This window comes from Saccopteryx leptura, chromosome 4, assembly GCF_036850995.1.
Source record: "Saccopteryx leptura isolate mSacLep1 chromosome 4, mSacLep1_pri_phased_curated, whole genome shotgun sequence".
Lineage (NCBI taxonomy): Eukaryota > Metazoa > Chordata > Mammalia > Chiroptera > Emballonuridae > Saccopteryx > Saccopteryx leptura.
This window is the reverse complement of record NC_089506.1, coordinates 224,504,568-224,520,131: the sequence shown is the minus strand read 5'-3', so window position 1 is coordinate 224,520,131 and position 15,564 is coordinate 224,504,568. Positions and strand designations below refer to the sequence as shown.

Here is a 15,564-nt window from a genome sequence, read left to right as displayed (position 1 = left end):
TGACAGGACAGGCACTGCAAGCACCTCCCCCCAACTACAACTGGCAGGCTGAAACTGTTCAAAACACAATGTAACAAAGACAACTTTTTCAAGACTGGGAGAGATGAATATTTCATTCTACTCAAAGGAACAAAAACAGACAGTCAAAGAAAATGGGGAGACAGAAGAATATACCCCAAATGAAGGAACAAGAAAAAAACTCCCGAGAAATATTCTAATGAAATAGAGATGGGTAATTGAACAGATAAAGAATTCAAAGCAAAGAGTCATAACGATGTTCAATAAACTTGAGAGTAGAAGAGGAACTCAAGAGAGCGCTTGAACAAGAAAATGTAATAAGCTCATCCGGCCTGAGCGCGGACACCACCTTGAGCGCGGGATCATAGACATGACCCCATGGTCACCAGTTGAGCCCACAGGTCGCTGGCTTGAGCAAGAAGGTCACTGACTTGGCTGGAGTCCACGACCTGGCCTGTCCTTGCGTCCCTGGGGCTGGCCCCACGTGTCGCCTCCTAAGACACCCCATTCCGAGCGCACACAGATGTGCGCGAATGTGCGCCCCTGGGCCAAGCAGTCAGCTTCAGCGCCATCTCCCGCGAAGGCACGTCGGGGTGATCGTGCGGGATGGCTGGAGCATGGACGTGGACAGAAGCCCGCAGGGCGGCGCTGAGAGAGTGGCGGAAAGGTCGCCAGGGGGCTGGGGGCAGCCAGGACCCAGCGGGATGACGGCGGTTCGCCGGAGGCTGTGCAAGGTCACGTGGCTGCATCTTCCCCCAGGCACCCGACTTCAGGGACTTCCAAGCCTACTTCTCCCGGGAGGGATGGCCGCCTTGGGGGACTGGGCGAAGGCGCGCTGCCACAACGTGGAGAGAAACCAGGTCGCGCTGCTGCGCACAGGTGACGGGGCGCGGGAACTGGGCAGGGACCACAGGGTGGCACACAGGCGAGCCGAGTGTTCGCGCTACTCTGTTGGGCAGATGAAATATATTATGCTCACTTTGTAAAGATGGCGCTGCCCAGGTGGGAGCCTGTCACCCAGGTGTGTTGGGGGCAGGCTGTGGGCAGGCAGGATCCTTGTAGCCTGGGGCTTGTTTTTAGGACTAAGCCTTTCTCACCCTTTTTGATGTGGGGTGGTACAATCCCATAATGGGTCAGATAATGACTTTGTATAAGAGACTTCCCTATTTTGTATATTGGATTAAAGGTTCTTAATCTACACTATAAAGGGGGGCAGACCGGGAGCTTGCTCTCTAGGTTCCTGAAATTAGCATTAGAGAGGAGAGCAGAGAAAAGCTATGTGGAGGAGGCCAGGAGAAGCAGCCAAGATGGCAGTGTGCTGAAGGAAAAACCAGTTTGTGCAGAGTTTGTGCAGAGAGAAGGAAGGAGATGGGAAACAGAGGTGAATAAGCCTGGTGAGCTAGAAACCTTTGATTCTAGGAAACTCGGATAAGTCAGTAGCTTTGTGAGCACTGAATGAGTGGGTTTTGGAGCCGAATGTGTGTTTTACTTGCCCGCCGGGTGCAAGCTAGGATTAAAGATGATGGCCCATCAGCTTTTGGCTCCATTGTTTCTTTACCAACTGTCCAAATCCAACGCGAACCAGTGGGCCAGGCAGCTGTGATGGTGGCTGTGGATCCTGGCTTTACATGCTCCTTCAAGCACTTCACTTTGGGGACCATGATTTTGTTTCTCCCCAAGCCTCAGATCCCCTTGGCCCTCTTTCATGGGTCAACATAGGCAAGCCACCAGACTCCCCACGGAAGACACTGAGGACTCGCATGAAGAATGGGCTCAGAGGCAGTGAGGTGGGGGCCACAAGCACAGTGCTGCCCTTTAGAAACCAACCTGGGGTGAGTGAGGTCCCCGCCTCTCAGCAGCTAACAAGGGACAGAACTTACATTTAGCAAACGTGAGATGAAAACAGTTCACTGTGCAGTAAGAGGCAATACGCTACACTGCTTCCATGTGTAAATAATTACACATATTGATATTTGTAGATGTGTTAATGAGCAGGAATAGTTAAAAGTATAAAAGCCCATAAGAAATAACTCATTCAGAACACTTGTCATCACAAGAGGAGGAGGAAGGTCTGGCCGTGAGCAGTGCTCCAGGAAAGGGCTCCCTGGGCAGCGCCAGCCACATTGCTGATGGGAAAGGATTAATAATGGTGTTTAAGGCAGCTGGGGTTGTGGGCCAGGGTAGGGACCATTGTATCAGGCCCTGTCTCAGCCATCTCTTCAGTGTGTCTAGTTTCACGAGGGTGTGGTCAGTAAGGTCCTTCCGCTTTCATGGGTCTAGCATTGAAACAGCTAAAGTCCAGATGTGATCTCTAACTTGACCCAAATGGTTTCTGTGGTTTACAGACCTGAGGCTCTGTTCCCAAGACTGTTTGGTGCTGACCAGACTCTGATGATTAAGGAAGGGCAAGGACGGTTATATGTGTAAAGGTGAAAGGATAAGAAGGAAAGGAGCCCTGGCCAAGTTGCTTAATTCATTAGAGTTGTCCCCATAGACCAAGGTTGTGGGTTTGATGTCCAGTCAGGGCGCATATAAGAATCAACCATTGGAGACTGACCAGGTGGTAGCACAGAGGATAGCACATCAAGCTGTGATGATGAGGACCCAGGTTCCAAACTCCAAGGTTGCAGGCTTGAGGATGGGTTCACCAGCCTCAGTGTGTGGTCGCTGGCTTGAGTGTGGGAATGTAGATGTAACCACATGGTCACTGGCTTGAAGCCCAAGGTTGCTGGTTTGAGCAAGGAATCACTGGCTCAGCTAGAGTCGCTTGGTCAAGGCACGTATGAGAAAGCAATCAATGAACAACAAAGATGCTGCAGCTATAGGTTGATGCTTCTCATCTCTCTCCCTTCCTGTTTGTCTGTCTCTGTAGCTAAGAAAAGGAAAAGAAAAAAGAATAATCAACCACTAAATGCATAAATCAGTGGAAGAACAAATCAATGTTTCTCTCTCACTCTCTTCCCTCCTCTCTCTCTAAAATCAATGAAAAGTTTAATTTATTGATTTTAGAGAGAGGAGAGAGAGAGAGAGAGAGAGAAGGGGGAGGCAGACAGGAGCAGGACGCGTCAACTTGTCATAGTTGATTCTTGTATGTGCCTTGACCAGGCAAGCCTGGGGTTACGAATTGGTGACCTCAGTGTTCCAGATCACTGCTTTATCCACAGTACCATCACATGTCAGGCAAATTTTTAAAAAATACAGTAAGGAGTAAGTGTTATGTTAAAGAAATGGACTTTCTGTCCAGTTAAGTGACCTTTATTATATTTTTGACATGAACAGCCAATTTTTTTTCTTTTTCTTTTTCTTTTAGTGGGAGAGAGAGAAAGGTAAGGACAGACAGGAACAGACTGGCTGAAAGTGATAGAGATGAAAAGCATCAATTCTTCATTGCAGCTCCTTAGTTGTTCATTGATTGCTTTCTCATATATGCCTTGACTCGGGGGCTACAGCACAGAAAGTGACCTAGCTAAGCCAGCTACTTTGGACTTGAGCCAGAGACCATGGGGTCATGCCTATGATCTCATGCTGAAGCCGGCAAACCTGTGCTCAAGCTGGTGAGCCAGCACTCAAGCCGGATTAGCCTGAACTTAAGCCAGCAGCCTCAGGGTTTCAACACTGGGTCCTCAGCATCACAACCCATCCTCGAGAAGCAAGACCCTCTGGACAACACTCTAGATGAAAACTGGGTAAGAGAAAATCATTTGTAGATTTCAGCTGCTCTGAGTCCTCTAGAAAGGCTAATAAGTATGGCCTAGGTATGTGGGGTGGACTTTGGATAGGCCTGGATTTAAGCTCTATTAAACTGAGAGTGAATTTAGCACTGGAGATTTTGGCAAATCTTACAAACCCTCTGACCTCTTGAATGCTAATGTGTAAGGTGAAGATACATGCATGTATTCTTTGACGGGGTTCAATTCAATTTATTTCTTTGTGTATGTATTTGTTTATATTTTAGGTAAGACAACAAGAGATAGTGAGGTTGACTACCATATGAACTTTTACCAGGATCTACCTGGGAACCCCAATTCTCGAGTACTGAGCTGTTTTTTAGCACCTCAGGATGATGTACCCGAGCCATCCTCAGTGCCCAGGGCCAATGCTCGAACAAATTGAGCCACTGACTGCAAGAATGGAAGAGGGAGAGAAGGTTTAGAGGGAGGGGTGGAGAAGAAGATGGTCACTTCTCCTATGTACCCTGACTGGAATCAAACCCGGGACATACACTGGGCCAACATTCTATCCACTGAGCCAATGGCTAAAGCTTAAATTCAATGTAAAATACCTGACAGATACATGTCCAATAATACATCTCTAATAATAGCAACCATATGCTGTTGGTGTTGTATAGCAGGCCTTTCCTAAATGCCTTACATATACTGTGCCCTTAAAAATATTTTATGAATAACTAAAAGTTGGGAAGTTAAACCTCATAATGGGAAGATCTAGAAACAAATATTGCATTGGCCATCTGTAGTCAGTGTAGAGGCTTACTATTATAGGGGCTCTCTGAGCCAATAGTTAACAAAGGAAAATACCAGAGTATATAGAAGGACAGGTGATAATTTGATGGGAGGAGATTATGTGTTTTCTGACAAAATAGGGACTAACACTCCAGACTCCACCAAACTCACTCTTCTCCAACTTAGAACTCAGGAGAAAGGAGACTGAAGTAAAGATGTATAGCCTACGAGAAAGAAAAGGCCATGTGCACCAAGAGGTCAGCAAACCCCAGGATGATGACTACCTCTGTAAGTGACCCTCACAAACTATGTTATCTCTTTATACAATAATTTCATCTGGTCATTTGTCCCTTAGGGGATTCTGTTCCCCTAGGGACTTGCACTACACAACTGAGGCTCAATGATGTGAGTGCCTAGGCTCTCTCTGAAGCTCTATATGTCCAGGAACATGCACTACACCTTCCTTAATCCCTGTTGCTCTCACCCCCAGATTGTGAGAAGTGTCAGAACTTCTTCATTGACAGTTGTGACGTGCATGGGCCCCCAACATTTGTAAAAGACAGTGCAGTGGATAAGGGACATCCAAACCACGCAGCCCTCACTCTGCCTCCTGGGTTGAGAATCGGACCATCGGGCATCCCTGAGGCTGGTCTTGGAGTGTGGAACGAGGCATCTGCTCTGCCAGTGGGTCTGCACTTTGGCCCTTATAAGGGCCAGATCACTGAAGATGAAGAGGCAGGCAAAAATGGATACTCTTGGCTGGTGAGAAGTATTTACCGCTTTCCCTGTCTTGTGACTTCCCACATCCCTCCCATGGCTTGGTGGGACCTGCCCTTCTACATACTAGGTCATGGATGGGGACAGTCTGGTTAGCCCTGGGTACTGAGTGGACTTTGCACACTATAGAACTCCTGATAAGTATCACAGGTTAAGTGGGAGCAAAGTGGTACAGACACAAAGGAATGCCTCCTCCCATCACTGAGCGGACAGGTCAACTCAGATGTGATGAGTAAGAAAAATATCATGTGGTCACGAGTGGTAATGCATGCAAGCTGAAAGAGCTTTGTTGACAGTAGGGTAAAATAATTCTTTTATTACCTTCTCATCTAAAAAAAGTCTTTATATTTTCTTCCTGAAATGCAGATCAACAAAGGGAGAAACTGCCATGAGTATGTGGATGGAAAGGATGAATCCTGGGCCAACTGGATGAGGTAAGGCCAACAAGTTTCTGGGAGTCACGGAGAACACTCATCCCTCTCAGGCCCATACATCTTTCCTTCTCATCATGCCTCCCTCAGTGGTCTCCCTCAATCCTCTGTTCCTCTTTTATCTCCATTCAGTGCTCTTTCAAGGAAAGAGGTATTTAGATTTAAAAAAAAAAAAAAGGAGATAAAAATATAGCATATGTCCTCCAAATATAAATCTAGACAAAATTTAGACACTGGAGAAAAAATTTTGAGGGTCTAGATTACACTTTAATGAACATTATTTAAGCAAGCCCTTACTATAGTCCAGTTTGGAGGAAGGTATTCATTACTTAAACAGATCATATAACCCATCTTCTTATGGAAGATGAATTGCAGAGTGAAAAAATTGATTTTAGAAATGTTTAACTATAATTTTTCTATTTTTTGAGAGGTGCACAGTGCCAGGATACCAAAACCAGGATAGCCTAACACTGTGAGAGCAGCAAATGATCCCAGTCTCACTTCTAACTAGAACTGAGTTCAGAAGCCTGCAAAGCAATGATCATTGGCCACATCTCTGAGGGGCTCTTTTATCAGAGGCCACAGAATGTGAATAAGCTATTATTGTTCTTTATGATTTTTTGCTAAGACAAAGACACCTCCTAGTCCTGATCATTTGGCTCAGTGATAGAGCATCAGCCTGACTGTGGAAGTCCAGGATTTGATTCCTAGCCAGGGCACAGAGAATCACTCATCTGCTTCTTTGTCTTTCCCCAACTCTTTTATCTCCATCTCTCTCTTGCCCTCCCACAGCGAAGGCTCTACTGGAGCAAAGTTGGCCCCAGCACTAAAAATGGCTCCATGGCCTCTGCCTCAGGCACTAGAATGGCTCTGGTTGCAGCAGAGCAATGCCCCAGATGGGCTGAGCATCGCCTTCTGGTGGGCATGCCAGGTGCATCCCCGTCGGACGCATGCGGGAGTTTGTCTGTCTGCCTCTTTGTTTCTCACTTCGGTGGTGCAGGGAGACCTCCAGGTTTATGTGGGAACCTGGGTGAGGCATCAAATGCTGCCTAAATAAAATGTGAGGAGAATGGAGAAAGGCCTCTTAAGAAAAGATGGACTTGAGCTGAGTATTGAATGATGTAAACTAATCTAGACACAGAGTTCAAAATCAAGTAGCAAGTTATGTGATATAAAACAACCTGAGTTAGTTTGGAAAAGCTAGAGGTCATTGGGGTTTATGACCAATCAGGGAGGAGGTTATGTCTGGAATAAGCTTTGGAAAATGGTATTAGGCAGGATGAACACCATAAGCAGGACCTGGAGATAGGAAGTCATATGACATTGTGACAGGCTCAGACATTGAACAGAAGGTTCTCCGGAAGCACCGTGGGAGTGGGTGACATCGGAGTCCGAGTGTCAGGTGCAGAACTGGACATGGATTTGAGAGGTAGTAGAAACTCATTGCCTGTGGGTTGCTTTTCTTTCATCTGCCTCAAAACCAGGTATGTGAACTGTGCCCGGGATTATGAAGAGCAGAACCTGGTGGCCATTCAGTATCGCAGGCAGATTTTCTACCGAACCTGCCAGGTCATCAAGCCAGACTGTGAGCTGCTAGTCTGGTACGGTGATGACTATGGCCAGATGCTGGGCATCAAGTGTGGCAGCAAGCGGAAGAGAGATCTCGCAGCAGCTAGAGGTGGGCACAACTGTTCTTCAAAATGGAAAAAAAAAAGAGAGAACTCTTCTTAGAAATTTTCATGGTCCACTCTAAAGTCTGTAAGATTTTAAATCAGATGCTTCATAAATTAAGGATTCATTTCATATGCCTTTGATTCTTAGGAAACATCTTTATATTTGTTACTTTTGATTTAATTTTTTTTAAGTGAGAGAAAGGGAGATAGACATTTTCCTTCATGTGCCCCTACCAGGATCCACCCAGCAACCCAAGTCTGGGATCCATGCTCAGACTAGCCAAGCAATCCTCAGTGCCTGATGTCAACACTTCAACCAGCTGAGTTATTGGGCTGATGCTTTAACCAATCAAGCCACTGGCTGCGGAAGGGGAAGAGAGAGAGAAGGGGGAGATGGAGGAGAAGAGAAGCAGATAGTTGCTTTTCATGTGTGCCCTGACCGGGGATCAAATCTGTGACGTCCACATGCTGAGCCAACACTCTATCCTCTGGGAAAACTGGCATGGGCCTGTTTTCTGAGGGCCACTCCTGTCTAGCATATAGGGTAACAGCAGAGGTTCAGTAGATGCCCAGAAGCCTGGACTGCAGTGCTGTGATCCCAGCTGAGACACTGGGGACCTTCCTGAGTGAGGTGGGACAATGGTGTTGTTCTCGGCTATAGGGGGTCTTTTTCTCTTAAGATTTGCTTTGTTAATTTTGGAGAATACACTTCAGTGAATAATACTCTCAGAAATTATTTTATCTCCTAGTGAAAAAGGATTATGGATTAGCTGGAGGGGGTGGGAGTCAGCAATGTAAGAACTATGATTGGGGACCCTGGATGGTTAGCACAGTTGGTTAGAGCACCATCCTGTAATATCAAGGTTGAGCCAGGTCAGAGCACATACGAGAAATGACCAATGACTGCATATCTAGGTAGAACAATGAATAAATGCCTCTCTCTCTCTTTCTCTCTCTCTCTTTCTTCTTCTTTCTCCTCTTCCTCTTCTTCTTCCTCTTCCTCTTCCTCCTCCTCTTTTTGTCTCTCTAAAATCAATCAATTTTTAAAAAGTATGGTTGGAAAAATATTTTGAAAGAGGACTTCCCATTGTATATGAAATGGGCTGACACTGAATAAAATCAAGTATGAATATTTTATGTGAAGCTTGAGGAAGGACATATTTTTAGTTTGTCATCTGTGGGAAACTGTGAAGGAAGAAATTTGTAGTTGGGGACAGTGGTCTTTCTGAATAACTGTGTTAAAAGCTACATGTATATAGGAAAGGTTAGTATTGCTCCACCATACAAGGGGTGAATCAACCCCTGATGCTACTTGACAGTCCTTCATCTAGCAATGTGTAGAAAGGACCATTGATGTGGGCTTTCTGGATTTCTAAAGAAGACACAGTACATAAAAATGAAAAGAGAAAACAGACTGTAAAGAAACACTTTGTGGGAGACAGAGATTACACTGTCAACCCCATAAGAATGACTTGTGGGACAGGTCTTAACAAAACATATGACCCAGGCAGCCTTGTCAACATTTGTCCTGAGCAAAATTTTCTCTTTCAGCAGAACCACAGCCAAAGATACACCCATGTCCCTCCTGCTCTCTGGCCTTCTCCAGTCAGAAATTACTCAGCCGACATGTGGGACGCAATCACCCCTCTCAGATTCTCCCAGGAACATCTACAAGAAAACACCTCCAATCAGAGGATCCCTGCCCAGAGGATCCAAATCAACAGCAGCAACATTCTGATACTCACAACTGGGATGGCAAAGCTGAAGTTCAAAAGGTCAAAGAAAAGTCCAAACATTTGCTTAAAAGGAACAGGCCAAGGAGGATTTCAAGGGCCTTTTCCAAACCTCCCAAAGGACACATGGGAAGCTCTAGTGAGCAAGAGAGAATGATGCAGGAAATGCCCAGCGGAGGCCAGAAAGTGAATTCAGCAGACACAGAAAAACTGTCTATGGGAATACAAATGTCGAGAATTGTAGCTGTCAAGTATGGAAAGTGTGGGCAATATTTTGATGATGGGTCACATCTCCTCAGATTCCAGAGGACACACTCAAGGGAGAAAACTTATGTTTGCAAACAGTGTGAGCAAGGCTTTTCACAGAAGTCAAATCTCCTCAGACACCAAAGAACACACTCAGGAGAGAAGCCCTATGTCTGCAGGGAGTGTGAGCGAGGCTTTTCACAGAAGGAAAATCTCCTCACACACCAGAGAACACACTCAGGGGAGAAGCCTTATGTTTGCAGAGAGTGTGAGCGAGGCTTTTCACACAAGTCAAATCTCCTCGCACACCAGAGAACACATTCAAGGGAGAAGTCATATGTTTGCAGAAAGTGTGAGCGAGGCTTTTCACAGAAGTCAACTCTCCTCACACATCAGAGGACACACTCAGGAGAGAAACCCTATGTTTGCAGGGAGTGTGAGCGAGGATTTACACGAAAGTCGCATCTCCTCACACACCAGAGAACACACTCAGGGGAGAAAACCTATGTTTGCAGAGAGTGTGAGCAACGCTTTTTACAGATGTCAACTCTCCTCACACACCAGAGAACACACTCAGGGGAGAAACCCTATGTTTGCAGAGAGTGTGAGCGAGGCTTTTCACACAAGTCAAATCTCCTCACACACCAGAGAACACACTCAGGGGAGAAACCCTATGTTTGCAGAGAGTGTGAGCGAGGCTTTTCACACAAGTCAAATCTCCTCGCACACCAGAGAACACACTCAGGGGAGAAGCCATATGTTTGCAGAGAGTGTGAGCGAGGCTTTTCACAGAAGTCAACTCTCCTCAGACACCAGAGAACACACTCAGGGGAGAAACCATATGTTTGCAGAGAGTGTGAGCGAGGCTTTTCACAGCAGTCAACTCTCCTCAGACACCAGAGAACACACTCAGGGGAGAAGCCCTATGTTTGCAGAGAGTGTGAGCAAGGCTTTTCACAGAAGTCATCTCTCCTCAGACACCAGAGAACACACTCAGGGGAAAAGCCCTATGTTTGCAGGGAGTGTGAGCGAGGCTTTTCACAGAAGTCAACTCTCCTCAGACACCAGAGGACACACTCAGGGGAGAAGCCCTCTCTTTTCAAGGAGGGTAAGTGAGTCATTAGCATTAACTTGCATCTCCACAGCCATAGCCACCACACTGGTCATACCCCAGCTCTGAGGGAACTCCAGAAGAAGTCTACTGACCAGTTACCCTCCTAAGACTGTAATTAGTACAGAAGTAATTGGTTAAACAAGTTCTTCACTTTCATGACAAGAGATGAGCTCGACAAATACATAGTTCCTTAAGTTGTATGGGAATGTCAACACCAATATCCTCCATGGTCTCTTGGCCTCCTGTTCTAATAAATCCTATCTTTATAAAACTATGAAGCCCACATACCTCATTACCCCTGTCCCCATCACTGAAAGCAGAACGTTCCCAGAGGGCCACCGAGAACTTACACTGTCAGACACAGAAACTCAACCCTGGAAATGTGGAATTCTGTAGTCAATCTACTTAGGTTACTGCCCAGGGAGAGGGATTTGAGACAGTCTCACTAGGGAAAGTGATTTCTTTGACTCCCAAGAAGTGGAGCCTTCTCTCCTAGTAGGCTCATCACCCCCTCCCTTGGCTTCCTTTTGTTCATTTCTTGGTTTTCTCTGACCTCTGTAGTCTCAGTGGTAAAAACCAGGGAGAAATATGTGCATGTCCCTGTGCCTGGTTCAGTCTGGGCACCTGGTTTCCCTCACTGTCCCTTCAGGGTGAGAATCTCATGGTGTACACCATATGGACTCCAGATCATTCCATAGTGGGTTTCAATGTCAGCTCTGCTCTCACCAGATGTGTGACCTAAGGCTAGATTCTCAACTTCTCTGTGCCTGTTTTTTGATTTATAAAATGGAAATGATGCTTGACCAGGCAGTGGTGCAGTGCATAGAGCATTGGACTAAGATGGAGAGGACCCAGGTTTAAAACCTCAAGGTCGCTGGCTTGAGCGCAGGCTAACCAGCTTGAGTGCAGGGTTGTAGGCTTGAACATGGAATCATAGACATGACCCCATGGTCACTGGCTTGGATCCTAAGGTTGCTGGCTTGAGCAAGGAGTTACTCATGCTATAGCCTCCTGGTAAAGGCACATATGAGAGAGCAATCAATGAACATCTAAGGTGCCCCAACAAAGAACTGATTCTTCTCATCTCACTCCCTTCCTGTCTGTTGCTATCAGTCCCTCTCTCTGTCTCTCTCACACACACAAAAAAGAATTGCTTCTCTCTCTCCACACTCTAACATGAATAAAATAAGCAAAAAGACTGGACTTGCCTGATCAAGGCATAGATGAAAGTTGATGTTCCCTGCTCCTCCCCCTTCTCTCATCTCTCTTTCTACCTTCACTCTCCAAAATGAATTTTAAAAATAAATAAATAAAATAGAAATTGCTACACTATCAGTCTGCAGGAGGGGAGATCTTCATTCCAAACGTTTGGAGTCATTTTGGTTCAGATAATCTTAAAAACTACCAGTTTTAATGTTTCTTATTTCAACAAGACCAAGTACCTAACCTCGTAAAAATAAGCTCTTCCTGATATATCGTTAGGAAATGGCAAATTCAGACTACTATAGTATGGCACTCATCTCTTAGAACTGCTAAACTCCAAATATGACAGTATGAATGTTCTCATGCATGTATTAATTCTTTTTTTTTTAATTCATTTTAGAAAGGAGAGGAAGAGACAGAGAGAGAGAGAGAGGAGAGACAGAGAGAGAGAAGGGGGAGGAGCTGGAAGCATCAACTCCCATATGTGCCTTGACCAGGCAAGCCCAGGGTTTCGAACCGGCGACCTCAGCATTTCCAGGTCGACGCTTTATCCACTGCGCCACCACAGGTCAGGCAACATGTATTAATTCTTAGATGTCCCCTGAGAAGATTGAGCTTACGACCTTGGTGTATCAGAATGACACTCTAAGTAATTAAGCTTCCCGGCCAGGGCATAACCATAAGTTTCATCCAACTCTCATTTAGAGATAGAAAATACCTTTTCAGAACCAATAGATTTCCACACCAAAAAAAATCAGTAGAGATAAAAGATTTATTTAACATAAGCAGATAAGTGGATCAACTGAGGAAACGGCCAGGCCCCCTCTTTCCTGAGAAGGAAAAAAAAAGAAGCATGAAACGGAAGTGAGCCTGCAGGGGTAACTGAATCAGACAGTTGTAGATTAACTACTTCCTATAGCTGTGATGGTGAACCTATGACACGTGTGTTAGTGCCATTTTTGATGACACGCTATCGCATGCCAGAGAAGCATGGGGTCGCATGCCGAAAGGGACGTTTTATCCTCGGCTTCTGAATGGCAGGTGCAGTAGCCGAGGATAAAGCATTTGCTATAGTGTAGACACTCTCTGCCGGAGGTCTGTAGGCCAAAACAACAGAACTCTGGCACAGAACATCTAGTTCTGGGACTTCCAGGTAGGCCATTTTTCTCAAAGTGACACACCACCCAAGTTATGCTTGGTTTTTTGGCAAATTTTGACAAACCAAGCTCAAAAGACTGCCCATCACTGTCCCATAGTTTCCTTGAAAGGTGCCTGGGACCACTTGCTACACAGAGCAAAGATAGAACTTATCTGAAAGCCTCTTCCCCTTTTCTTTCCTCAAAAACCTTTGAAAAAACAATGTTTACATACCTTAATTAAAAATTCCAACACTTATCCTCTGATTCCACCTAAATTCACCCTCCCATCCTGTAGTCATGGGAATGACATGTTCCTGTAGACAAAGGGATCATGAGCCCCTTGTATGAAAACCTGTATTCTATGAAAGGTATATAATATGCAAGAAATCTAACTTTGGAAAGCATGTGTTTGGTTGCCTCTTTGGGGATCACACTGCTCCACCAGCTAAATAAGTCCTTCTTGCTTCATCAAGTTGTCCAGCTGTTTTTGTCCTCCTTTGATTCCTGAAATACAACTACTGACAGATAATGCACTGTACCCACACCTGTTCCTCCTGACAGCCACCAACATGTTGTTCCCAAGATGCACACTACCAAAAAGCAGAGACACAGTTGGAGGACACATTTAAGTGGGCCCATATTGCTCTACAAAGTAAGTGACAACAAGCTTCAAAGATTTGAAATTCCATACCCCATGTTTCCTCCTCTCATGACAGTTAACCTTGAAATCATTAGTTGCCGGGGTCCAGCCCCGGGGGGGGGGTGTCCAGGGGTCCCACAGGAAGAGATGGCTTCGGCACGAATCGAGTAAGAGAGCCGAATTCTTTTCTTTCTCTTTATTCTCTGGTTAGCATTTACTGCCAGGCATCTCCGCCAATGGCTGGTCTAACTTTACTTTTTATGCACACACACTAAGTTACAATCACATGGTATTTTGAATATATCATTGTTTTAGTGTCACTATGGTTACATATTTCCAGATAACAGTTAATTCATATCTATAAGCTACAAATCAGGTGGTAAGTCATTCAAAGTACAGTTATACAATAACTTGAATAGTAATAACAATATTGGTACAAACTTCTAAAAGATTAGTACTAATTAATAACTCTATTTTACTGTTGTTGTGAGTCAAGGGCACAGAGAGAGATAGCAGACGAAATCATCAAGGACTAGCAAAGGACCACTGCTTGCTCAGGCAAATAGCCTTGAGTTCATGTAGTGTCCTAATTCTTTTTTCACAAGACTACAAAAGGCTTGCTATTTAAGAAACTGACATAGCATTAAGAGTAACTTTTACTTAAAGATACATAGAGTGCACCTGCAAGATAGCTTAGTAGCGACATAATATCAGAAGGCATTAATTGCTATTGCTGCTATGAATCCCACCACATTCCTCTCCTTATTCTTGGAAAATACAAAAATCTCATGAGAATGTTTTACTGAGAAAAGCCCAGCAATTGCCTTCAGTGACAAAACAAGTCTTTTAACAAAACATTCTTTACTTGCCAGCTGCACTCCTATCCAAGGCCACGCAACAGGCCACTCCACTCCACTTTACCTAAGATTCTAATGTCTAGTTAAACTTTATTCATTTACTATATTCATACACTAGTTAAGTTCTAACTTTATTCTTTCTAACATGATTAATAAGAAGAAATTCTCCTACAAACTTAACTCTTTATGAGGGATATCATGGCCAGCCTCTTATGTTTATGAGCCCAGTTCAAGGGGCTTACAGGCTTTTCTGTGGAACTCACACCTTCTGTCTCATTTCCAAAGAAATTACTACGAATCTACAGGGAAAGCACGATACTATTATCCCTGTGCCATAAATAATAGCACACACCCAGAAAAGGGGGGAATAAAAGGCCAGATTAATTCAAAAAATTAAAGGGGGAAGTGTCGTTGTGCCTTTCCTTTGCGGTGACTTTGTCAACCCGCAGCTGTTGGTCTTCACTGCGGTGACTCTATCAACCAGTAGCCATCGATCTTCTTTTGCTGTGACTTTGTCAATCAGCAGTTGTGGATCTTCTCCTGCTGTGACCTAGTTAGCCAGCATTAGTGGATCGGCTCTGGACAATTAGTAACAGATAAACCAGGAAGTCCTTATACTTACACTTATAAAATACTATTTCAAATAACCTGTAACATACAATGTAATTGGAATTCTAAAATAATTTTATCAACTGAAAGATAATAATTTTAAAAAATCTATGGTGCCCTGACCAGATGGCTCAGTGCATGGAGTGTCCTCCCTGTGTGCCAGGGTTGTGGGTCTTGTCACAGGTCTCAGCACCTAAGAGAAGTGACCAAGAAATGATTTCATGCTCCTCACTCTCTCTCTCAAATCAATATAAAAAATGTAAAAATCTAACAGAAAAACTTGTGGTAGACCTACAACATGCCTAGTGCATTTCTCTCAACAGAAAGGCAGGGAAAAAAAGGAAAGAAAAACAAAGAATAAAACCCAGATATCTCTTCGAACCCTGTTTCTATTTTTCACCTAGAAAAGACTACCATTTTTAATTATCAACAATCTAATTCTGCACCTCACACTGTTTCCCGCCCCTTTCTGCCTCCCATGGTGCCTCTCCTACACAAGAACCATTTCCCTCTTGTTTCCCTTCTCACCTGGCCAGCAGTGCCTTAAGAAAACTCCTCTCAAACCTGAACCAGAGGACTGAGGGGATGATGGACATCTCAGAACACAACGGATTTCTCTAATGTGCCATCAAGCCTACAAATATTGCAGCCTTCTATCAGACTT

At 44.7% G+C, this 15,564-nt stretch overlaps 1 protein-coding gene across 1 annotated transcript in view; it reads left to right on the top strand.

Annotated features, from left to right (window-relative positions):
* Positions 1-10,454, top strand: part of LOC136404019 (histone-lysine N-methyltransferase PRDM9-like) — a 53,522-nt gene extending 43,068 nt beyond the window's left edge. Inside the window, exons 2-6 of the mRNA XM_066383498.1 lie at positions 4,665-4,766; positions 4,969-5,240; positions 5,622-5,689; positions 7,171-7,364; positions 8,914-10,454. Of these exons, the coding sequence (XP_066239595.1) occupies positions 4,694-4,766; positions 4,969-5,240; positions 5,622-5,689; positions 7,171-7,364; positions 8,914-10,454 (2,148 nt within the window). The 5' untranslated portion in view covers positions 4,665-4,693. The remainder of the gene's footprint in view (positions 1-4,664; positions 4,767-4,968; positions 5,241-5,621; positions 5,690-7,170; positions 7,365-8,913) is intronic.
* Positions 10,455-15,564: the final 5,110 nt, after the last annotated feature.